At 33.4% G+C, this 27,928-nt stretch overlaps 1 protein-coding gene across 2 annotated transcripts; it reads right to left on the bottom strand.

The window, feature by feature from the left end:
* Positions 1-470: 470 nt before the first annotated feature.
* Positions 471-27,647, bottom strand: LOC127858734 (kelch-like protein 13). 2 transcript variants are annotated; one of them, XM_052395976.1, is made up of 9 exons: positions 27,522-27,647; positions 7,916-8,216; positions 7,624-7,720; positions 7,361-7,461; positions 6,627-6,807; positions 5,727-5,842; positions 4,169-4,372; positions 3,154-3,270; positions 471-1,148 (listed from the first exon to the last, which is right to left on the bottom strand). In XM_052395976.1, the coding sequence occupies exons 2-9, from the start codon at positions 8,172-8,174 to the stop codon at positions 1,054-1,056; spliced, it is 1,170 nt and encodes a 389-aa protein (XP_052251936.1). In that variant the 5' UTR covers positions 8,175-8,216; positions 27,522-27,647; the 3' UTR covers positions 471-1,053. The 2 variants fall into 2 exon arrangements, with proteins under 2 accessions (XP_052251936.1, XP_052251935.1); XM_052395975.1 differs by lacking the exon at positions 27,522-27,647 and adding an exon at positions 12,027-12,556.
* Between the last annotated feature and the right edge of the window lie 281 nt (positions 27,648-27,928).

Below are 27,928 nucleotides of genomic sequence, written 5' to 3'. Positions count from 1 at the left end.
TGAAATCTTGGTATGAATTCTCCGCCCTCTCTACATCGTTTTCAATAAGCCAAACACAAATCAATGCGCTGGATTTAAAATTAATGATTTGATGTTTTTCTTAGTAATTGTATGATTTCTGCATATACAATATGTGGTGATGTCTGTGTTAACTGAGAAAGTAAACTTTTTGTGTACAAAGTGGTTCGTAATGAAAGTAGAAGTAGTAGTGTATATATAGTCCATTCCAACCACGTGAACGTTCAATAAGGACACAATTATAATTAACTTGGGGCTCAGATTCGTTTTAATATCATACCCGCTATTAGGAATTATTGTGTGTACTGGTTGTATAAATAGCTGAACGCCTCTGTTAGGTCTTGTTTCGTTGAGTGTATATTTTAGTTAGGCGTGGGATATAAAATGTTGAGTCTCGTATTATCTTCTCCTTATACATATAGCAAAATAGAATGCAACTCAAACTGCAAAAATTGGGTCAACATTTATTTAATTAGGGACACAGTATTAAACTGACTCCAGTTCATCTTACTTATACAATGGCCTTCAATAAAAACACTGTATAATACAAATAAATTAGCAAAAACAGTCAGACTGAAATAACTGCTGATATATGAATCTATTCGTACACTAATACATATAATGATGCATTTTACTTATCTCACCGAAACCCAGTCATGTATGTAAAAAACGAAAAATATGCCATTAAATACAACATTAAATCTGAATTGAAATTGGAATGATTATATACAAATTTACGGAAGTGACATATACTATAGTGTATATAGTGACCGCCCGTATTCACCTTAAAACAACATAGCAAATAAAAATACAACTGTTATGGACAAGTACGGATAAGCATACGTGTATATAATGTCTTAAGTTTTTTATGCTGCCTTTGGTTATCCTAAATCTCACAAGAAAGTTATTACACCAAACTACCCCGACGCTGTACAAATCATCAACATCAACAATGACATCACTTTATCACAGAATTCTAATAATGCAAAACACAATATTTTAAACATTGTTTTACAACATAAATGCTATTTCATATTACCATAAAACCCATTTCAGTTTGTAATTGATCTTCTCTTCGTCATGTCTTCTTGGAACCGCGAGAACAGCAGTTGTAACACTGGATAAATCACCTGCACAAAATAAAAAAAATAATATTATTAATAATTATAATAGTACAACTATAACTGCTTCACCTGCTATAACAACATAAACAAAAACACCAACACATACTACTAGTACTACTACTACTACTACTACTGCTACTACTACTACTACTACTACTACTACTACTACTACTACTACTACTACTACTACTACTACTACTACTTCTACTACTACTACAACAACAACAACACCAAAAACAACTAGTCGTACTACAACAACTACTAATACTACTAATTTAACTACTCATATAATTGATGGCAATAACCTATCGCTCAATATTGTGACACAGCTCAAACGTACAACAACATACACAAATTAGTATATTGTAGACAACATATTAACGTGCAACAATGTTTTTCCTGAGTTTGTTCGGGCATGAAACATTTGTACATCTAGAAATGAAACCTTTACCCATCCAGAAATGAAACCCTCACCCATCCAGAAATAAAACCCTTACCAATCCAAAAATGAAACCTTTACCCATCCAGAAATGAAACCTTTACCCATCTAGAAATGGAACCCTTACTCATCCAGAAATGAAACCCTCACCCATCCAGAAATAAAACCCTCACCCATCCAGAAATGAAACCCTAACCCATCCAAAAATGAAACCCTTACCCATCCAGAAATGAAACCCTCATCCATCCGGAAATGAAAACCTTACCCATCCAGAAATGAAACCCTCATCCATCCAGAAATAAAACTCTTACCCATCCAGATATGGGACCCTCATCCATTAAAAAATGAAACCCTCATCCATCCAGAAATGAAACCCTCACCCATCCAGACATGAAACCCTCACCCATCCAGAAATGAAACCCTCAACCATCCAGAAATGAAACCCTTACCCATTCAGAAATGAAACCCTCACCGTCCAGAAATGAAACCCTCGCCCATCCAGAAATGAAACCCTTACCCATCCATATATGAAACCTTCACCAATCCATATATGAAACCCTCACCATCCAGAAATGACACCCACACCCATCCAGAAATGAAACCCAAACCCATCCAGAAATGAAACCCTCACCCATCCAGAAATGAAACCCTTACCCATCCAGAAATGAAACCCTAACCCATCCAGAAATGAAACCCTTACCCATCCATATATGAAACCCTCACCCATCCAGAAATGAAACCCTCACCCATCCAGAAATGACACCCTTACCCATCCAGAAATGAAACCCTTACCCATTCATATATGACACCCTCGTCCATCCAGAAATGAAACCCTCACCCATCCAGAAATAAAACCCTCACCCATCCAGAAATTAAACCCTTACCCATCCAAAAATGAAACCCTCACCCATCCAGAAATGAAACCTTTACCCATCCATATATGAACCATCACCCATCCAGAAATGAAACCCTCACCAATCCAGAAATTAAACCCTCGCCTATCCAGAAATGAAATCCTTACCCATCCAGAAATGAAACTCTTACCCATCCAGAACTGAAACCCTCAACCATCCAGAAATGAGACCCTTACCCATCCAGAAATTAAACCCTCACCCATCCAGGAATGAAACCCTCACCCATCCAGAAACGAAAACCTTACCCACCCAGAAAAGAAACCTTTACCCATCCAGAAATGAAACCCTCACCCATCCAGAAATGAAACCTTTACCTATCCATATATGAAACCCTCAACCATTCAGAAATGAAACCCTCACCATCCAGATATGAAACCCTTACCCATCCAGATATGAAACCCTCACCCATCCAGTAATGAAACCATTACCTATCCAGAAATGAAACCCTTACCCATCCAGAAATGAAACCTTTACCCATCCAGAAATGAAACCTTTACACATCCAGATAAGAAACCTTTACCCATCCAGAAAGTAAACCTTTACCCATCCAGAAATGAAACCTTTACACATCCAGAAAAGAAACCTTTACCCATCCAGAAAAGAAACCTTTAGCCACCCAGAAAAGAAACCCTTACCCATCCAGAAAAGAAACCCTTACCTTTTCGAAAATGAAACTCGTCCTCCCATTTTGCTTTGTCTGTGTTGAAACATTCACAAACCCTTACATCTTGGCCAGTCTCTAGATGACATCCGCCAAACACGTATATTGATTTGCCTGTTTGGCATAATAAAACAACTTCATGGTCGATTACTTAACACGTTTTTCATTATTTATGTTCAAGATCCGATCAAGAATATTTATTATTTGACAAAGTCGTCTCTGAAAAAAAATCAATTATGTGTTGTCCGTTCCATTAACCATGGATAATTATATTTACAAATATCCGATTGAGAAAGTGTTGTTATTGTGATTGGTAGTACTACACTCATGTTTGCAAGTAGGTCAGTAAACTTAAGCAGACAAACATGAGTTGTCTGCTTATGATAAATCAAGTATAGTTTTAATGAATCTGCGGAAGCATTATCAGTAAAAAAAGTTTTCAAAACGTCAGCTAGTCTTTTATTTAAAACAAGGGATCATGATGGTTTAAACTTACTTATTCACATATATTTACAAGATGTATTCGGACACACAGATAATGTATAGTGTGTGCGCTCAGTGTATTTCCATGTTAAAAGGAGGTATACACGCGAACAGTTTAGCTACACACTCTTTGTCATTTGGATGTTTGTATGAAAATCTTTGAAATAAAGTAATCGTTAGAATCAGGTGGCTGCAATGTGCCACCTTTACGGTTAAGTTGGACAGAACACTTGATTCAGTGATTGAGTATTAAATAGTTGGCTTGTTCATTTACGAAGAAGTGTCTTGTGTCTTTCTATTAACAATAGCAACACAATTGTGAGTCTATAATGTATAAACAGATAAAGTGCAAGTAGACTACAATGTGTTCGCATTCTGCTATGAAATATTTTGAACATTCTTTGGCTGCTAATCTACTGAGATGGTTTTTCTACATTACGCTTATGTGACATGATTAAACCGAATCGGCTGAGCATAAATCATGTAAAGGTCAAACAATCGAATTCGTCTTCCACAACATAATGCTCACCTATTGCACGAACGGCGCAGCTGTGTCTGGGTCGCACCATACTAGGATAGCGGGTGTTCCATGGGGAAATCATGTCGCCATGGAGACCCTGTGGATGCGCCTTGAGCTTTTGCACTGTTGAAATGTTAGGAGTGTATGAAAATATCCCCCGCTCTGTGATGAATCTGGTGTCGTTAGGGGTGTTACTGGCCTTACACGACACACCTTGCAATAAGTAAAAAAAATAGTGTTTAGATTTAAGTAGTCAAACATAATTTTACTCGATGTGTACTTAAAGTGATTAATTTATCAAATAAGCTAACCTTATAATTGCCACAAATAAACCATCTTGTAAAACCGTGCTTTATGTCACCAACGCTGTGTTAAAGCTTAAAGGCGAAACATATTAATGACGTCACTTCGTTAATCATGTTTGTTTTTTAAAATTTATTCGGTTTTTTGGTTCCAATCAAGAGACAGTGACAAATATGTGGATACATTAAATACCAGGAAAATGTCGATTAAGGATACTACATGAACTACTGGTTGTTCGGCATTTTTAAGTCAAGCGAATTAAGCCTATATAAATGCTATTCATGTATGTCAATGCATATTTTATGCAATTCCTCACTGTGGTGGTTTGTAGTTGATCGTTGTAATAGTGAATTGTTCCGTCTCTTCGGTCAATTATTAAATTGACATATGTCCTGTCTGATCTTAAAATGTGTGTTTTCTAAATTTATGATATTATCGGATGCATGTATATTCATTTCTAGATGCAATTCAGTGTTCTTTCAGTGTTCATCCTTAATTTGCACATGGTTGGCTGTGGCGGAATGTTATTGGTGGCCGACTAGCGATAAGACAAACAAGTAATCAATACCAGTGAGAGCGTTCTCATGATCGTCTTTCAAATACCAAAGACTTATTCTTCTTTGGAGATTGTATAGATAGTATCGCAATAAAACTACGGTATCGATAGTATCGCAATAAAACTACGGTATTTATTGTATCGCACAAAGACTACGGTATCGATAGCATCGCAATTAGACTACGGTATCGATAGTTTTGCAATTAGACGACGGTATCGATAGTATCACAATAATATTACGTAATTGATATTATCGCAATAAGACGACGGTATCGACAGTATCGCATTAAAACAACGGTCTCGATAGTAATGCAATCAGACTACGGTTTCAATAATATCGTAATAAAACCACAGTATTGATAGTATTACAATAAGAATGTTGTATCGATGATAAGATTTAGCTTTCCTAATCGATTTATCATAAATAGGTCTAACCTACGCTAAACTAAACAAAACTAACTGCATAAAGGAGACTATTCAGGCTTGTTTCTTGTTTGTATGACTTTAAGTTCGTTTGAAGCACTATTCATGAAAAAGACGTTGACGTATATTGTATGTAATGTTTTGCCCTTTTAGAAGTTTATTCTTTTATGATAATGATATTACAAATACCGATGATTTTGAAGAAATCCTAAAACATAATATTTTGGCCGCTAGATACGTTTTCCCGAACAAAGACTTTGAAAGCATCATATAAATTTTACTTACCACCAACAAAGTATATCTTATGTCCAACGTAGCATATATCATAGCGGTCAATACACTTGGGCATTTTCTGTGGACAGTCCATGTCAAGTTCAACCCAGTGACCGTCTTGGTACACCCTGTAATGTAAATGAATTACCAATTATAAACATCACTAGCATGGCTAAGATAAAAGCAATGGCCGAAACGTATTGAAAACAAAACGGCGTTGTTATATAAGCGCAAAGAATCTGTTATTGCATAAGGCAACATTTGCGGAGCAAATCTTGACATCAATCTATTTATGCCTAGCGTCTAGAAAAAAGGCCTTTGCAAACAGCGTAGACCCAGATGAGGCGCCGCATGATGCTGCGTCCCATCAGGGTCTGCGCTGTTTGCTTAAAGGAATTTCTATTAAAAATATTCTAAATATAGATATTAATATACTAGACATCCCTAATTTTGGAAATAAATTGATCCAATTTAGAAGGATGGGAGATTCAACTAGGCATAAATGGGTTAATCTTTTAAATAATAACCACGCATTAAATTGTTTGTTTTTGTTTATTAAACGTTTTTATTTCATTTTAAAACTTATTAAGAATAAGTCCAGAACAAGGCTGCATGATATAGTTCATGACATTTTCACGATAACAACAATTAAATCTTGTCCTTTTTGGAATATGTGTATGTCTCAGGTTATTCTAGCAAGTCAAAACATAAACACAAATATACACACAACTAAAGACTTGGTGAACTAAGAACACAAGATGCGACGTAACCACGCATAATTAACCCTTTGCGAAAAGTGCGCATCTTTTAAAGCAGCTTTAAACTTTTTTATTTACACTTTTTCTGGCAGTTGCAGTCATAGATTGATTAAGCTTATCGTCTATAATGAGGAGATACACAGACAAAACCTACCAGAGATTGTCATGGCTGCGGAGGCCGAAATCTCCGCCGGCCAGATACATGTCCCCGTCCGCCATGACGCAACAGTGGTTCTTCCGGGGCGCCACCATGAGGCCTCCCTCAGACCACGTGTCTGCGTCCGGGTCGTATACCTCACAGGAGCAGGACGCCTGGCCATCACTCCTCTCTCCTCCTTAAAAGTGACGTAAGACTTCAGTGATACAATAAAGTGACGTAAGACTCCAGTGATACAATAAAGTGACGTAAGACTCCAGTGATACAATAAAGTGACGTAAGACTCCAGTGATACAATAAAGTGACGTAAGACTCCAGTGATACAATAAAGTGACGTAAGACTCCAGTGATACAATAAAGTGACGTAAGACTGCTAAAATCACCACAACAATGTCCGTTGTATAAAAATATAGATATTAACGTAAGTGTTAAAGACCGAATCTCGTTTATGTTTCGGTATACAAACAAGCGTATGTTAGGTAGACATGACGTTTCAGGGATAGGTGATGTTGTCGTTAAATATAACAATAATAACTTTGCATGTATATTTATGCATGTGGGCATAACACATAGTAATGTACAAAAATTATAATCGAAATAATTTGTATGAGCTTGTTTGTGTCATTTCGCGTAAACGATATAAAATACAAATATTTCTCTCTTTTTCGCATTTATGCAATACAAATAACACAACAGCTTTAATTTAAATATACAATTTCGTTAATGCCTACCAGATACGATTATTTTTCCATCTATCACGCAAGCGCCGAATTTGGCGCGTGCTTTTATCATTGGGGCGCAATCAGACCAAGCAAATTCATAGGGATCGTACCTTGAAAATGAAAATATGAATGTATATTATATAATATTATAAATATTATGAAACAATATTGTTTAATTATTTAGAAATAATTCACGAATAAACCTTATAATTATAAGCGTTGTGAAGTCAGTAAGCCAATTTTAATACAAACACGTTGATATGTAATCTTACTTGACAACTCGATGAAGATGACGACAGTTCTTGACGTCATATCCGCCTATGACATATAGTATGTTGTTTAACACAATGACGCCGAAATTGGAAATTCCTGCCAATGGAAACATATGCTGTCATATCGTGTAATTTTGGCAGATCACAAAGTAACAAGTTTCACACAAACAAAAAATATTGAACGTATACATTAGATCACGAACTAAAGCAAAACTATGAATTAATCAATAAAAGAAATTCATGTAAATACTAACGTAAATACTCTACCGGTATGTAGGCAATTCAAACTAACCTTTTATAGCCCTCCAAGTCTCTAACCGAACGCCGTATGACTCGATGGCGTCTCGTCTATCGTTGAGTAGTATATATTGCGCTTCACCCGTGCCGTTTCGATTGATGACATAAAGTCTTTGTTGAACGTGCGTTTTATCCATGACGTCATTGGCAATGCTGCTAGCGTCTGAATTTAGATCAGCGGAAACTGATTTCTTTGGTGGCTTCTGACGTCTTTTTGTTTTTAGACTGTTTCCATGGTGAGTGCCAAACGACATGGCGTAGGGTCAACGCCGGATATGCGATATACAGATGCTAGGCTGAAAAAAGTTTATTTAGTATATTGTATTCACTCAATTTAAAACCATTGAATAATACTGAACATAGCATACACACACTGCATTACATAATCTACTATAACTCTATCGTCAATCGTTTTATACTGCATCATTAGAAATGATCTGTCATGGATCTCCAACGTTGTTACTCCTGATTTATACGAATAATGAACCACCAGAGCCGTTATCAGGAGTGCGTCTATAAGACGTAGTAGCTATTAAGGCAAGTGACGTATTGAATATACCAGGGTGCAGGGTCGAGTGACTTTGTGAAAACTCCGTTGATCCTGTACCCTGTATAAAAGACAAGACGATCCATACAAAACACATACACAAACCATATCAATTATAGGACCTGTGCTTTCAACGTGCAAAGTAAAGGCTTAAAATTCATAATACGTGATGTAAAAAGGCTGACTATCGTGCCAGGATTTCAAATTCCTTACCACGGATGTAAAATGCGTACTATTATGTCAATATTGATTGATATTGTCACTTTCAGTGTATACAAATATTAGAACACTATGCGTATTATTTCAAGGTAAAAACTTTTAATAACTTTGTTCGTGTATACAACGATATTTCCAATAATAATAATTTCTGTACATGTTCTAAGGTATTTCAACTAATTAATTTCGTGTTGATAAGCACCCACCTAACTGGCACGTAGATCTGTTTTTATATATTTGTGTGTGCGCCTGTTATATTGTAACATCGCAATTCGGGATTTTCGTAACTAAGAAGTTGTCTCCCATTTGGGGAGGTATAACGAGTATCCCGGGTAGAAAGCGGTCCGTCTAAAATGCGTACATGGCTCATATATGTAATACATGTATTATATAAACATTATGTAAACTTATACAACAAAACATATGTGGTGTCGGCGTGTTTATTTTTTTGTGGTTTGTAGACCTAAAACAATCTTCTGGCACTTCGTCATGTTCGCGGATATGAATTTAGAGTTGGAAAAATGATGATTTCTATTAAATTGTTATATTTTGAGACAATACTAACATATTTAACACATATTGTGTTTTTTTTTTGTATTAAACATTGAAAAAAACATTGCAGAAAAAGTGTCGATATTGCCTGTATTCATCCATATCCGCACTTTTCGGTCATATCCGCGGATATGAGTCATATACGCGTTTTAGACGGACCGCTTTTTACCCGGGATACTCGTGATACCTTCCCGAATGGGAGACAACTTCTTAGTTACGAAAAGACCGAATGGCGCTCTTCGGAGCTAACTGATTCGCCCACATTCCTGTCGATTTTGTAATCTCACGCTAAATTACAAAGGGGTCTATTAACTCGTAAAATTATGTAGTAAACGCAAACGGAACAATTACAATTGTATATAGAATATCCACGAATGCTGTCGTATTCCTTTTATGCGCAATTGTGTTCCGTTCGTAATTCTGTTTGCACAGACAAATTGGTCTGTTGTGTGACAGAGGATTATTTTAAAAGATACACGCGTTTTTATTTTTAACTTTGAAAGCATTTTACTTTCTCCAAACAAATCTTCCTTTCAGATTACACGCCACGCTATGTAAACAAAACTAGTTTTTCAGCGTGATTACTGTTTGAATTCAACTCAATAAAATGCAAACAACTCCACTACATATATGATGTTTGCTTAAGTCTTTCTTTCAGAGGCTGGTAAATAAGTACGTATAAACATCAGTCATGTATTTGATATTCTTCGTTATCAGCGCAATCGTAATAAGAGTCTACAATTATAAGTTTTAATATACAATGTAATTAGTATCGGCGCCTAATTGTGTGGGCGTGTTTTTATGAATGTCGTGTCCTTATTTACATTTGCAAATTGTGGGATTACATCAAAGCTTCAATCTTTGGCTGTAAGCGATTTTAAAGTGGTATAAACGTATGCAAGACGAGAGGTCTGGTGAAATTGTTAACATAAAAATGTAAAAAAGTATTTTCAAATGTTTTGGGATTTTATTATAACTTTTTTAAGTTGCGTACAATATTAGGTGTTTAAGAAGTTCGAAGTCTGCTGTGTTGCACAAGCATATGAGAATTTAAAACTCCGAAATTGTTTAACCCTTTGCATGCTGGGAAATTTGTCGTCTGCTAAAATGTCGTCTGCTGAATTTCTAAAATTAGCATTTTCTTCTATTTTTTTCAAATAATACTATCAGAATAGCAAACAGTTTGGATCCTGATGAGACGCCGCGTTCTGTGGCGTCTCATCTGGATCCAAACTGTTTGCAAAGGCCTTTAAAATTCGGTTCCCGCACTGAAAGGGTTAACTTACTTTTAGGTAAATATAGAATGTAAGAACAGCTATTACATATAATTACTACAAGTATGTACACAAGTTTTATTTGCAACACTGATATTCCAAAGCATTTTTCATTGTAGTGTAATGGTTATGCATGCTAATGGTAATGCATTTACTTTTACAAAACAACTACTTGCACCTATGTTTATATATTACTAGATAAAGCAAAACCACGGTAAAAATGCGGCGTTTCACGTATATAATGATGGTCAGCATTTGATATGATGGGCGTCCATTTCTCAAAAACAATTGTTGAAAACAGAGATAGTGAGAAAATATGTGGATAAATGGTATCAGAAAATGGTGCTATTAAAATAACATGCATGACATCAACAAAATTAATGATAAATCAATTGCTCGTCGGTATTACTATAGTTGCATCAACGCCGATGGTTTAGTACGAACCCCTTATTGGACACTGCTATGAAGTTCGGAGGAAATGACAAACACAATTTTAAGTTCGTTCTTTTGTTCAAATATAAATTTGCCTTAACCAAACACCATATGCAATCATGACACTTTATATACGTTCATAAATTTAGTTCAATATTAATTCATCATTTACAGTTTTTCGTTTAAATCATAACACAATGCGTGTACACTTGTAAATGAATATCACTTTTTTGGCAGTCAAGTTCTCTTTCAGTTAGGAAACATCAATTGCAGTTTAAAGTTACGAGTACTTATGATTCACAATATTTATGCGCGCATTTAAGTTTATTGATAGTCAATATATTAAAATAACTGCTATAACGATACGAACATGAGCCTTTCTAAATGATCAGCTGTTATCCAGACAAGCAAACAAATTGCTGTAATTATACAGTGGTTTCATAAATATTTGTCAGTTCATTCCACGTATGATAAAGGCAAAAAAAGTAATTATAATAACTGAGTCTATTTGAATATTTTTTGTAAACGCAATACGGTATGTATATTAATACAACTTGTAAGCTCTTTGTAGATGAATACGATAATCGTAAGTAGCATAAACTATAAACACGCACATTTATTTATCATCATCATCATCATCATCATCATCATCATCATCATCATCATCATCATCATCATCATCATCATCATCATCATCATCATCATCATCATCATCATCATCATCATCATCATCATCATCATCATCACTACAACTACCAACACCACAACCACCACAACTACCATCATCATCATCATCATCATCATCATCATCATCATCATCATCATCATCATCTCATCATCATCATCATCATCATCATCATCATCATCATCATCATCATCATCATCATCATCATCATCATCATCATCATCATCATCATCATCATCATCATCATCATCATCATCATCATCATCACCATACCGACATTATTATGCTTTATTGTAAAACGTGCATATATTTATCTCCAAACTAAATGGCACCATCATTAATGGCAATTAAAATCGGCTGAATCAGTATATGCAAAATACATATGTTGAACGATACATACCTTTTCATGGTTGACATGAAAATCAGTGTGCCTGTAAGTTATTTCCTTGCGAAAAGAAGTACAATTGTTTTCTATATCAGGAAAATTCACTTTTGTATTAAAACTTATATTCTTCAAATACACAAATTGTAGAACTTCATGCAAAATCCGATTTGCATAATAACATGTATGGTATTTAAAGGCCTTACACAATCAACGAACGAAAACTATCAATGCACTCTTCCAATTGTATTCACTGTAAAGGTTTTAAGTGCATTTACCAAAAAATATTAAATGAAACACAATACGCATACGTTAATGAATGATTATTATTTTAAATAAGTAGCTTTGCTTATTGTTCGGAAAAACTAATTGCAGTTCAAATTACGCTTACTTTACGATCGCGTGATATTAAAACGCAACAAGCATTAACAGATGTCCTACGGTTAGAATTACTAAATGGGAGATAAGAATCCGTTCGCCATAAATCACGACTCGCAAGATTACACTATTTAAAGGAAAGTTCTATAAAAGATATTCATCCCATGATATGAGCAAGGAGTTTTGCAAATGAGAACCGTCATATTGTCTTGCTTGATTCAGACGTAAAATGTTTACCTGAACCAAACATATGTTTTGCAGCGATAAACCATCGCACCATATTTATAACGTTGTGCATACAGTAGTTGGGAGACGACAGATGGACACTTGAGAAGATCAAATAGATTACATGACATTTATATCCACTGGCTTTGGAAACCACTCGTTTTGGCATTGATTTATAGTCAGTAGCTGAGTGTTTACTTTCGTGAAAAAATCTCATCACAGCGTTTGCATAACAACTGCAAATTACTTAAGCATGGTAAAACTCGTAATGGTTAATGTTTTATTTACTTGTATCTCGTTTTGACAACAGCACGCATAGTATGTATAGAACCGAAAAATGTACCGAAATGCGTACAGGAATTCCGTGAACGTTTTGGAATATATAAATAAGCAATATTCACCCGCATGAGATATCAATCAAAAAAGCCTTTCGTTTAACGACCGGTATATTGTTCGTCTTTCGTGTTTTCCGATATTAAGTCAAATTTTTATATTGGTAATTAACTGTTTTGAGTGATTTACTCCGCAAATGTGTATATGCTGTTATCAGTAAAAAAGGATGATAACTTACTAGAATCTACTAGTAAACAAGCAAAATAAAACACATTAAAAGTGTTAAATGGGGACTCCAAATAGCAACAACTCTTACATGCAAGCGTCTATGCAGACTGCTGTCTGGAGTGCTACACAATTTGTAGATCGATCATAATCGACCTTAGCTTGGATGACGAAATGCAACGTCGTTTTTTAAGTACATGGACATTAGGCATGTTGTCTTAACTTTAAACCAGTGATGATTTGATAAAAAAAATGTTCTATAAAACGTGAATACGGATACACGTTTTTTTAAGTTTGTCTGCTGATTATCAATTAGATTTAAACGTCATTATTTTTTAATGTCTTATGTTTGACAAACATTTTCGACAAGCATATAACATTATAATATAACGGTTAGTTTAATTGTAGCAAATTCAAACACCCTATATAAATGCAATAAATATCCAAAAACATTGCCAAAGCATAACTGGTTATATTAGAATGCTTAACACCAAAACATATGGTTTTGTTTTGCGTTCATAAATCACTTTTACATCTGTTTCTATTTTCTCTATAAGTCCAAGACACACGGATTCTCGATTGCTGTCCCATGAATTACAATAATTTTATTCATATTCTACTTTGATTAAATAAAATTGTGTAACCACAATCAACGGACTCATATAAATAATACATTTGCTACGTGGTCATGCCTATTATATTACTGTATCATATTTCCGCCATATACATGAGAATATCGTTTATATACTTAAATTTAATGAATGTTTCTTCACACAACAAACTCAGTTAACATGTATGAGATCTGCAATAAACATTAGTAATTATATATTAACCCATTTATGCCTAGTGGACTCTCCCATCCTTCTAAATTGGATAAATTTATTTCAAAAATTAGGGATGTCTAGTATATTTATTTCTATATTTAGAAATTTTCTTTCAGAAATTTCTTTAAGCAAACAGCGCAGTCCCAGATGAGACGCCGCATTATGCGGCGTCGCATCTGGGTCTACGCTGTTTGCCAATGCCTTTTTTCTAGACGCTAGGCATAAATGGGTTAATTTGATAGTATGATGCATATTACTTTTTCGAAATCCAAGAGTATGCCTCGTCAAAATTTGTCTTAACATACCAAATTTAATATGTTTATGAAGCAACCGTTATATAGAAAAGTAAGAAGGTAGCTACAGGAAGGTAGCTACAGTGAAAAACGTAATAAAACTGCATTTGCAAAGAAAACGATATGCGTCTGCAATTTCCTTATTTTAATGTAGTGGTATATTAGACACAGGCCCATTGTTAATTATATTGAAGATGATTTATCTAAATGTGTTCGGCCTTCTTTTAATGAATATTATGCAATAGATATGTATTGTTATTGAACGACTCTTGCATGATAGTTTAACAGATTACGGTATAGTTATCAGATTTGTTATGAACATATTTGTGAATAGAATTTAACTAATTGCTATAAATTTATCTATTTATTCTGATTAATTTAGTTTTCTATATTGAAAATATTATTGAAAGTAAATTTGCCTTAAATGTCGTTAGTACGTAGTAACTCAGTATTAACCGTTTATAAATGAAACCATGCAAATTGTGTTTGTGAATAGACGCGTTCAACGAATAAAGCTTTCTTCTGAGGAGATATTGACTTTTTTTCAACTTTCTTCAATGTAATATTGAACGTATTATAATAAATATAAACGCTGAATTTGAAATATAATGAGCTATAATGAGCTATTCTGTTCTTGAATAATGAGACGATACACGTTATTGGATGTGATTTTCAAACATCCATTCGATCGATGACAATAATCACATTTTTAATTATTGAAAATATCGTTGAACTTTTTTTGTATAATTTTGATATTAATGATACTGTTAATGTATCATCGGCATTTATAGTGAGTTGGCACACGATTAGGCCATGAATACGGATTGACAAAGTTTGGAAATGTGTGTGCTGTTGTTTCTTATAGCTTAAAGGTGGTTTATGTTATGATGTGTATATAATAAAAGCTTCGCAATTATGTCTAATATCAGACATTTTAAAACAAATAAAGGCTACGGGAAAAACTTTGCGAGACCGAAATTGCGCAAACTCATGTATAATGTTCATTTAAGATATTCATATTTCATGTAAAGTTTGCGATAAAATACTTGTTTGTGATCAAGCCTATTGGAAAACGAAAAACACGGCCGTTAATCACGCGATCCACCTCTTTTTTGAGATGCATTAATAAATGAGCCTATGCTACTTCCGAGGTTGCGCTCAGACCCGGATGTTTTTAAATTTCATGAATAATTTTACAGGGTAATTAAGTTTTATATGTTTTTCAACATATTTCGCATAACTTTTAAAATCTGGCACTGTAGTGTGATTCAGTGAAGATTTATTCATCCAAAAATGTACAGAAACATACACCCTCGACCAATTTAAAAACGTGAGAAACTTAATAAGTAGTGGCATTGTGGAGTTTTAAAAAGAATTTCGATGAGTTTTTCTTGTGTGACAAGAAAATGTTTACCCAATTAAATCGCAAACGGCATTAAACGATTGCGTACACAATACATTTGATGCAGCATGCACACAAGTATTGGCTTCTTTCCGACGAAATAGCTAATTTTGCATTTTTCCTAAAGAGATGGAGCCAATGCACTGGAGGTAGCGCTAATGAAAGGAGGTGGCGCCAATGCAAGATGTATCAATTTACAGTCATATCGCAATGTCAATATCGCATGATGAACATACGATATATAAAGTTATTAGTTATATTTAAAAAAATTCAACGTACATACGAAGGCATAAACCTTTACAGAACCTTAACACATTCTGTAATAAATAAGAATTAGTATTTTTTAATAATTATATAATTGATATTCTCAATTAAGAAGTCACCAACATGAATAAAACATAGTGTACGATATATACCAACAATTTGTAATACGCGATAAAACCAATAACTTAATGTTCAGCTTAATCAAAATAATTCATCGACCACAATATTTGTATACAGTGTGGCAATTCACGAAATAAATATAAAACTATACTTCTTGTAATTATGATTTGTATATCTTTATCAAAATTCTTAATTTACTGAAAGACCAAAGACAACAACCCTTGATAAGGCTCATATATGTTGTTTTTCCTACGATCAACTCCAAAAATAATAAGATAGCTCCGTCTTTTTCCGTTAACTTTTTGTATAATTAATTTTAAATGTTCTTATCATACAAAGATGAACGTTTAAAACTAGCAAGACATTATTAGAACATCACTTGTTCTTATTTAAAACGCACGCGACTCAAATGTGATGAATTAGTCAACTTAGTAAAAATAATGCAAGTCTTGTAAACATAATAGAAACCATAACATAAAATATATCACTTTAAAATAGCTATACATGTGCATTGGCACCACCTCCTAAGCTGCGCGCCACCTCCTTGGCATTGGCTTCATCTCTTTTTGAAAAATACAAATGTATCTATTGCCGATGTTTTTGTGTACGCATTAACTTGTATATGTTCAAAGCAATCGTTTTATGCAATTAACGATTTAATTTGCTGTGATTTTGCTCGTCACGATGGCAAAATACATCGATTTGCTGTCACGAATTCTATCACGCAACACATTATAAAGGTCCTCACATTTCCAATTGGGTTGTGATTGTATGTTTCTGTACATTTTTTATGAATAAATCTTCGCTGAATCGTACTGCATTGGCCGATTTTTAAAATAATGCGAAATATGTTGAAAAAACATATAAAACCTAATCACCCTGTAAAATTATCCGTTACATTTCAAAACATTCGGGCCTGAGCGCCACCTCGGAAGTAGCATTGGCTTATTTATTAATGCATCTCAAAAAAGAGGTGGCGCGCGTGATTAACGGCCGTGAAAAACCTGTGGCAAAACGCACAAATCCCATAGATAGAACAACTTTGCTACTTAATTTCATTATGAAAACAAATATAATTTTTAGCAAAAATACCCAGTTATTAATTAAAAATAAGACTTCAATCGCATTCTTCATCTTAAATATAATGGAAACTAAAATTTTCAAAATTTCGATTTTCCGGAGGCCATTGATTAAACAAATAACTCATGACTTAATAAAACTATTCTATAACAAACACATGGACATACCTTTCCATTATTGATATATAATCCATTGCAAACTTTTATTGACGCAAATTAATTATACTGTTATATGTAACGGTGTTTTATAATATTTTCGTTAAATGTACAGTCCTCCACATGCGCTTAATTTAGAGGTACGATGATAGTTAAATCTTTAGTTTTTAAATATTAATAAACAACATTAACTATCTAAATGTGTTCATGTTATAGCTTTGTATATATACAACATATACACATACACAACACAGTGTAACGTATTTTTGAATTCCGGTCATTTAGTTATGATTACAGTAGTTATATACATCGTGTTGAATCATTTTGTTTAATTGTCAATTATCAATTATATTATAACTTTCTAAACATTTGCTCGTGCAAGTACTTTTCTTTAGTTGTCGACAGATAGTTATTGTGAAAGACACAGTTTTTTTGTTAATTATCAAAAAGTACACTTCTTTCTTCAAACAAATCTTTTCAAATTATGAAAGAGTAATAAACATTAAAATTACCACTTGTTCAAAATGCACTTTATTTAACACAAACCAGTCATTACGCGTGATCACATGTTTAGATTCAACTTAAGATATTTTTTTAAAGTTTAGCCCTTATTTAGCTCTAATCTTTCCTTAACCGGGTTTTAAATAAATACACCTTTACACCTTTACATCAGACATCTATTTGCTGTTGTAATTTATCACCGCAATCGTCATAAGTTTACCATTCAATGTTTTAAGATATTGAGTCTCGGCGCTCTTTTGTATTGCCCGGTATGCCTGAATGGGCTTTGCTTATTTACATTTGCTAATATCGGGATTAAGTCACAGCTTCAATCTTCGACTGTGAGCTTTTTAACACATGTATGCCTCGTGGACTCTCCCATCCTTCTAAATTGGATCAATTTATTTAAAAAAATAAGGATGTCTTGTATATTTATTTCTTTATTTAGAATATTTCTTACCGAAATTCCTTTAAACAAACAGCGCTGAGCCTGAAGAGACGCGTCTCCTCTGGGTCTACGCTGTTTGCCAAGGTCCTTTTTCTAGACGCTAGGCATAATTCGGTTAAAGAAGTAACATCGTCCATAAACTGAAGGCGTACAATGATATAACGACTTATTTTATGGTTTATTTGTAATCAATGAATGTAACATGACACTGATGTATACACTGTAAAGGTAAAAAAAAAATGTTCTCTAGTTACTTTATGATCTTAATATGGTTTATTAATACTTAATCGGAAATGGAAACTTTAAATACAACAGTAGTCATTTTGCTTCAGAAAATTTGACATATTGTGTATGGTTAATTCATAGTGTATATATATCTGTGTAAACGAAAAACAATAAATGCACGAAGAGTTAACGAAAAAAAGTCACCCTTACTACAGTTTAACATTTATCAGTTTGGATTTTTATTCGCTTGAATAAAATATACTTTAGTTATATTTTAATTAGGTCAAATTAAAGGGGTTAATCGAACGTTTTCAAGTATATCACTTAGTATCTTAACTTGGTGTTTTTTAAACAGAGCCATGCATAGTTAAACATCATTAGGAGATATATAAATAATAAAAGGGGCCCATTGCTTTCGAATCCGTAACCTCAGCTTCTAAAGTCGAACGTCTTTAAAGCTCAACCGATCCGACGTCTAAATGGTGTATTTTCTTCGTATATTAAGCGATCCACATGTTGTATACAATATTAACGAATGTAACGCAAACACTCTTAGTTAAACCGTCGTTTAGTTTTACAAAAGCAATACAATTCTCCTTATTCAGCTAATTATTAATCATTCACGTTAAGGTATTCACAGCATATTTCTATGTCTGTAGGGTTACTTCACTCCTTTAATAACATGTATTTTGTGAATATGAAACTTTGTATATAGCTTATACTCGTCTATGTCACAGTTAGTTAGTATGCATCCACATGATATAACATTTTCGGTTAGAGAACAACGTCGATCGGTGTCGCAACAGAATGGTGTTTGAGAATTGCTACAAACCTAAGAAAGAACGTGTTACAGCCAGAATTTAAATGATGAAATATTACTGGTCCAGCATAAAAATGTAACAAAAAGGCCATTATGTTAACATCCGAACAGTTAATATCCTGATTAGTAAAAAACTATGAATTACAACATCATGTCCTTTATTTAATGCATGCGAGAGATTCCGTAAATATTTAGGAAATAAAATACTCGCAGTTCAACGCTTGATGCAGAAAATGTGAGCGGTTATTAGAAATATAATAATTTACGTAATTGGTATTTAGAAGTTGACGTCTCATTTTTTAAAACGTGCAACTTTATTTATTCTATTACCAGATGAAAATCGATAGAATAACAACGATCGTATAAACTTTACCTTTATACTATCGCTATTTTTAGACCATGGTTTTCCAATCTCTATCTTAAGAACACTATATGTTTCAATGTGACGTCATAGCAAATGATGACGTTGAAGTAAACAAACACTTCGGAGTCAACTTGGAAAAGCAGCGCTGTTTTTTTGAATTTTAAAGTATTTTTACTCTTTTTGAACGATATACGACCACAAAATAATAGGCAAGCCTCGCGCTTCATCGGTTCTAAGCCTCGCTTGATAAACTTGATCTTTATCCCAAACTCACATAATATTCTCTATATATTACGGAAGCTTGAATACGCGAGATAACATTTAAAAAGACACAACTATGGTTTTTTTCTATATCCGACATTCGATGAGCAGGCTGTTCTACAACTCCTGATTTCCCTGTTTAACCCTTTACCCATAAGAAGCAAAGGGAAAATGGCATTTGCAATCAGCATAAAACATGAACTCGCAGTCTGTTCAGGTTTTATGCTGTTTGCTGCTAATCAGTAACTAAGGGTTGGAGATGTAGCCTTTGATGCTTGAATTTAGTAAGAAAGGTATTTAATTTTATGTAGCTTTCTTTGGGAATACAAATACAATAAAAATAGAATCTAAGTGGTAAAGGGTTTTAAACACCACCAGATCAGTAATCAAAAGCAAAATAAGTAGACGATAGTTGTCTTCTTTTCCGGTTTGATTACTTCTAATATAATCACCGAAAAGGGAGACAAAAATCTTGCATGATTCATTTTAATTCAGATTTGTACACTTATATATTAACGATATATTTACATCATGTATTTAAGAACATTAGTGTAAAAGGAACAAAAACCTTCTTTTCTCTACGCAAGTTTCCGGTATTTTCCGTCAAACATGAATGGAATTGCCTTTAAATACAGTTATTATTTGTATTCCCAAAGAAAGTTTTAAAAAGTATGTCTCAATAGATTGAACGGTTTGTCTTTGATTAGTTTAGTCCTCAATCATGTCAGGTAAATTGATTTTGTTGAAAGTAGACATTATAAATGATATGAACAAACAGCTATAAGGTATCCAAAGTAAGTGTAATTTAATACATGAGAATCGATGTCAGAACAATGAATAAAAGAGTCGCTCCCTCGTATAAAAAATAGACGATAACAAAGCAATTATTGATTATGTTTGATTATTATGGATAACCATTGTGCACATTGAATTTGTTTTTTTTTAAACGTAAAATTAAATTATATTTTTACTTTATAATCATCATTATCATCGTCGTCGTCGTCGTCGTTGTCGTCGTCGTTGTCATCATCATCATCATCATCATCATCATCATCATCATCATCATCATCATCATCATCATCATCATCATCATCATCATCATCATTATCATTATCATCATCATCATCATCATCATCATCAGCAGCAGCAGCAGCAGCCTCGTCATCGTCATCGTCGTCGTCGTCATCATCATCATCACCATCATCATCATCATCATCACCATCGCCGTCATCATCATCATCAGCAGCAGCAGCAGCAGCATCGTCATCTTAGTCATCATCATCAACATCTTCATCGTCGCGTCTTCAGTATCATCATCATAATAATAATCAGCAGCAGCTGCAGCATTAATCATAATTCTCACCACCAATATCATCATCATCATCATCATCATCATCATCATCATCATCATCATCATCATCATCATCATCATAATCATTACCATCACGATCATCATCAAATTAAAACTACATAATCAACATCACCATAATCCCATCATCATCATGTGGGCAATCATCAAAGGCTTCGTCGAAGCTAAATCATGTCATCTATATCACAATTATCTAATCCTAAGCGTCTTAATTAAAAGTATATTTTAGGAATTTACTTGTCCATTTGTATCAAAAGATATATGTTAGTTGTGGTGACGTAATATCGATAATGACACTAACGTCATTTTACACAGCACTTCCACTAAAATTTCTATCTACCTGATTACTTTAAACGTATATACAAATGAAGCTTAACTTAATCGTTAATATAATAAAAAGTTATTAAATTCTGTAGTTATAATTGTTCTTCTAAGTGGGTTACACAATCTTTTTGCCATTTTATTTTTTAAATTCGCGTTAAAGGCTGTAAGGCCAGTGTAGTCCGTCTTGTCTTTTAAGTAACTGAAATAAAGACATTCAGTTTAATATACATTACCATTTGTGTGGTTTAATGACAGATAAGATTATTCTCAAAAAGAAGAACTCAAAACACCCATTAAGACAGAGACTATACAGCTTTTAAATATATAGATCAGAACAGAATATTTTATTAGACTTAAGCATATAAAGCTCATCGTCGTAAATAAACATATACAATAACAACATGCGTTTGAAGTAAATATAAAATACATCATTTCGAACAAAGATTAATTTAAATATACACGAAATAAAACTGTTTTCGTGAGAGTGTCACATGGTAGTTAGTACCTAATAACCACATAATGTCCAACATAGTTTTATAATTGCAATAAATATTACAATACAAGATAAGTATTGATGCAAAGCGTCAAAGGGCGTCGGGAATTTCAGTGTAAAAGGCACTCAATGAAGTTACATGGATCGATTTTTTTTCTACTGTAAATATTAATATATTGGCCGATTATTTTGAACAGAATAGAAAAAGACACTGGTATAACCATTATCTATGATTTTGTGTTATAACCCCCACATAACAATTATTTATGATTTTGTGTTATAACCCCCAAATATTTCATAGTTCATTTTATTTACAATGGTTTCCTTTTTTTACTGGCATCCGTGTGCAGTTTTCATTAATGGAACAGAACTGTGTAGGTTCTACAAAATCTGCTCCATCTTGTAAGCGTAATTTCATATCTTAATCAACTTCAAGAGGAGATGATTCTGAACTTATTCTTACGTTGCTCATTTACGATAGGTGTTGAGTACTCATTGATATGAAAACACTGTAAAAGTATGATTTTTTTAAATGAAAACTGTAAATTGAATTAAGAAGCTGCATTTGACAATACTTTGAAATTCAGTAAACGATCATAATAGATTTATTACTCCGATATTCATCATTTTCAATAGGGTTCGAGTAATACTGATATAAAAACCCTTAACAAGTTTGGAAAGATTCAGGCGAAAGTTGTGAAATCTTTTAAACAAGTGGATATTGTTTATTTGTCAAATTTAATAAACAAAAAATTCTGGATTTATTATCCCGATGTTTCTCATTTTAAATGAGGTGAAAATGCTCATTGATATGAAGACACTGTAAGTTTGGAAAGAATCTGATGAAAAATGTTGACATAATCACCTAACCAAGCAGTGTTTCACTTTAATTTTTAAATTCAACGAGACTTTATTCTTGACTAATGATCCGATATTGCTCATATAGAGTTTGGGTTGGGTCCTCATTGATAAAAAAGACCTGTGCAAGCTAGGGAACAATCAGATGAAAATTTTGGACTTCGAACAAGGATTTCAAAATTTCTAAAATTCTAAGGAAGATAACTTTGGACGTAATGGTCGGATAATGCTAAAGGGCCCATACCACCTGGATAGTAATACGTGTCGCGCTTCGCGCTCTATATGTGGTTCTTAAACAAAAACTCCGAGGAGTGCTTGACTCTAGGGAAACGGGTTGCTGGGACACAGCTCCTCCTTGATAAGCGGCTGCTTCCATTATCGAAACTCATTGTTACAATCAATAAAACGTGTAGCGCTTCGCGCTCTATATGTGGTAGGGATAGTACTTAGGGCCTATGATATACAACCATAAGAATACATGGATAATATGTGTTGTTAGCATTTATTTGTTAATATAAAAACACGTGTATTTTTATAAGATATTTAAGTGACGTAAGAAATTTTAATTAACGTTGTCACCACGTTGCATCCATTAATTTTATTAAAAATGTCCAATTGTAGTAAAATGGATTTTAAAATGTCTACAAAAAATAAAGCTTTATTATATTAATTAACCTGACTGAAAAAATTGTCAGCCGCCGTACTGTTCCGTTCGTGTCGGAAACCGGGATTGAATCGGGGGCATTTAGATGACTGTTGCGTAAAACACTTCAGTCTAACGCTCTCCCAACTGAGCTATTCCGACTGACATTCACTTATGTATTGCTATTTGGTGAAGTTGTGTATAGCGATCGTTATTTTATGTCTATTAATAAACTAATACATTGTACGTTATCGTACCACTACGCCTTACAATAAAATTACCTGCGCGATAGGTCGTCAAATATCGTACTACATTGATTCTCCACTCAATAAGCAAATTAGAAAAACCACAAAATAAATACATTTTGATTATGTTTTGTTTATATACAAAACATTATTTGTTTATATACAAAACCAGACAGTTTTGCGTTTTTGCCCAGTCCCTGTGATCTTTCCCCTGTGATCAGTTGTGGATCAGTTATTAATTAAAACAATTAGCTTTGCATTATTGGCAATAAATGTTGTAATAAATGTAATAGACACAAATGCAGTACTTAATTACAATAATTTACAAAAAAGATCACCACTATGCAAGATGTTCTTAAAACAAAAAAATATACATTGATCCGTAAAATAACTTCTTCCATAAGCGAAAAATAAATGCATTACATACTAGTCGCCGCACTCCAGTGCTACGCCAATCATGTAACTATGTTTTTTGCAAGATAAATATTATAATTGTATACTATATGTACCACTAAATACAAAACTATAAGGTACCAGGGAAAGCGTGAGAATATATTAATTGTTGGTTTCACTTCATCACTTCACTTCCCTAAAAGGGAGAAAGGCAGGCAATCTGTGCAACGTAGCTAAATGATGGTTTCTTTGATATTGTTTATGAATGTACGGGAAACCCATGTTGTTGAATATTCTGCGCCTTGTTATTTGCTTTGAAAAGTATCGGTAACTAACAATAGTATTTTTTTTAAATAGTGCGGCTTTTTCAATGATCGTCACTGTAGTGTGAAATATGAAATGTTATATGTCATCACTGTATTTGTGTTTAGTATTTTACAAATTAAGCAATGCAATCTTCAACTGGAATACATATTATAGTCCAAAATATTTATAGCTTAACGAAGCTCATTTTCGGGTTGGTATTTCGTAACTGTCTACTTAAACGGCATCGTGGTCAAAACCTTAAGAACGGACCAACAATTATTTCGAAAATAATATAAGAACGATTTTAATCTATTCTCTATACAATTTCTTTTACGGAGGTGTTTTCACAACATAAGGCCCCGATCATGTTTTTTGCGAAAATACCATTTATATTTTTCGCCTTTGTCAATAGAATACAAGTAGCGGGTCATTGTAAAATTATTATTACCGTGTCTACCTTTGTCAATCAAACAACACAATGCTCGGTAAGTAGAAAGGTATACGTTAACATATCAATATTTTGTTGTGAAATATATGCACTGAAACTTCATTGATAAAATTGCAAGTATCATATAATTTCATATACTGCTTTTAATAGCATATTTTCATAGAGAACTTAGTCGTTGTATACGTCCGTTAACCCTCAGAGTTTCCACTGTATGGACTCATTGAATATACCGACTTTGGTCAAGCAAATTTAATATATTAAACAACGTAAATTTAAAAAAAAAGAAAACGTACCCCCCTCCACCGCCTGAGAGCCTGTCGTTAACACAGACCCATAAGTTCATTATAAACAGACAGACAGACAGACAGACAGACAGACAGACAGACAGACAGACAGACAGACAGACAGACAGACAGTTTATTCAGACTTATACACAAGTACATCGTCTTCATACTTAAGTTTACATATTATTTTCTGTCACGTAACTAGGTATAACAAATAAAACACCCAATACTCCCAACCAGAAAAGCTCAGTTTACGTTTTACTACATAACGCAAAAGAACAATACACTTTGTACATGTAACGTATAATAACGCAAGCTTTACCTTCTTTCGTTTGCTGATACTTCCACGCATTGAACACAAACGCGTCGAATACAATAAATTCGAATGACATGAATGATAACGCTATAAAAAAGCTCATTAAATATTAATTTGATATTTTATTGACATAATTCATTTTAATGTTGGCATCTTATGGACAAAATGTATTGTTCCCATTGTTTGTAATACCTTAATACGCCATGTAAACATTGTATTGGTCTTAACCATACTGGTTCCTCACACGCGCGGTTTATTGATATATCAATCATGCGCTTAGGCATTGTGTGTTATGAAACAATCGAATAAATGGCAATTCAATGGCATTCATCGACTACGAATAATAAGAGTCTATTCCTTGATATTTATCTATTTATCTATATTGAGTGCAATATTTAATATAAAAAGCCTTTAAACACCCACCGAATATAAGTTTCCTCACCGATTATCAGTTTATAAGCACTTGTTACGTGAATGCAGTAAACAATATTTAAAGTAAGAAATTATGCGCACTTTTTAAACGACTTAAACTATTTTAATTAATTGAAACGTTCAGATATACCCTTTTACAATTGTTTTTATATAATAATAATCGCTTATTACTGTGTATGATATAAATTTTTACTAAACGATGCAAGTATTTTAATTTTAAATTTTACGCTATCCTATGCGCATTTTTAAAGTAAATATATGTATTGTAAAAAATACAAGTATTTATAAATAGCCACACTTACAAAGTCTTTACTTTATTCTAGACGAGCTGAATCGGTTGGTAGTCCCTGGGGGGAGGGGTTACTTATCTAACTATAAACGATGACGCTAATATTGTTTTAATTAAAATAGTTCTGTATTTACTTAAAACTCTTACATACAAAACTAGGTAATGATGTTCTCCCTTGAGTAAATAAAAACAAAGCATAGATCGATGCTTGAAATTTACACTTTGCTTTGAACTTATAACAGAGAGCTTTTATAAAAAAAAATAACTTCAAAGCAAACTTTTGATCCTTAAATTTACCATATATAAAATAAAATCAGTTGAAAATAAAATTCTACAAATAGAGGTTTTCGGCAATAGTAAGTTATATCCGGTAATGATCAAATTAAAAGCAAATAAGTGTAATGATGGGACCACTTTGTAATGTTTGACTTCAATGTTTAAGCAATGATGTATGGTCTAAACATCGTGACACGGTACGTTCCATTTTTAATGTGGATACTGGATACATAAACGGTTATTGTATTACGTATTTTATATTCGTTCACGATTTCATTACGCATTTAATAAGCGGGTGAAAATAAGAATTTAGAACACGAAAACTTATTTCACTTTCATTAAACTGTGCACTGTTTATTGCTAGATACAAATTCAGGCAACATAGTTATAACAGTAATAACTAAAGGTAGGCTAACAACCTCGTCATAGTCGATATAATTAAAATCCTAAGAGTATGTCCGTAGTTTAAGCAGAAACCAATGCTTTACACAAACCATCGTCCCTACTTCATACACAATAGACTATTTATTTATTTAAAATACAAACATAATTGTGCACGTTTTCAGTTCGTTCTTTTGTTGACATTTGAAGCTGCCTCGACCAACTGTCATATTTAATCATTGCACTACATCAAATACAAATATTCAATTAAAGACATATTATTTAATTATTCATGCTATCGTATTGAATAATTTTGAAATGAATGCGGCTTTTAGTCTGAGTTGGAACATGATTATGCGATGTAAACGGATTGCAATAGATTGGAAATCCGGGTTCGGCTGTTTCGTATAGCTTAAAGGCGGAATATGTTAAACTACATAAAAAATACAAGCTGTCTAGAATTAAAACTTGTTATTGTTTTAAAACATGGAAACATACCAATTATGAATTGAACCACCATAACAAACAAATTACTTACATTTCCATCGTGGAAGCGTACTCCTTTCTAATACTAATGGACACGTTTTAACTAAAAAATTATATATCAAGATGTTATAGAAAATGACCTGTAGTTTCATACACGTGCGTTTAATTCAGAGTTACAGTGCAATTTGTATTTCTAGTTTAAACTATTCATAAACAAAAGTAGCTGTCACAATTTTGTGGCTAAAAATCAGATCATGTACACCTGCCGATGCACGCATTATTATATTCCTTTACACAGTTATAATAGCGTTATTTTGTAGGAATATACATCTTGGTAACATGCGGGTTTTGTAATAAAGCGATTATGTGATAACGCTTTTAACAGATGTTTATGCAAGACGTTTTGTTAAGTTATCGACACATAGTAATTGTGAAAGACACAATCATTGTTGTAAATTT

The sequence above is a fragment of the Dreissena polymorpha genome, chromosome 14 (genome assembly GCF_020536995.1).
Source record: "Dreissena polymorpha isolate Duluth1 chromosome 14, UMN_Dpol_1.0, whole genome shotgun sequence".
Taxonomy (NCBI): domain Eukaryota; kingdom Metazoa; phylum Mollusca; class Bivalvia; order Myida; family Dreissenidae; genus Dreissena; species Dreissena polymorpha.
This window is presented reverse-complemented; position numbering and strand designations above follow the sequence as displayed.

Coding starts and splice junctions, on each gene's coding strand:
- LOC127858734 (XM_052395976.1), bottom strand. CDS start 8,174: ATGTCGTTTGGCACTCACCATGGAAACAGTCTAAAAACAAAAAGACGT. Junction 6,808..7,360: donor TGGAAAAATAATCGTATCTG/GTAGGCATTAAC, acceptor GTCACTTTTAAG/GAGGAGAGAGGAGTGATGGC. Junction 4,373..5,726: donor TAAGATATACTTTGTTGGTG/GTAAGTAAAATT, acceptor ACTTATTGCAAG/GTGTGTCGTGTAAGGCCAGT.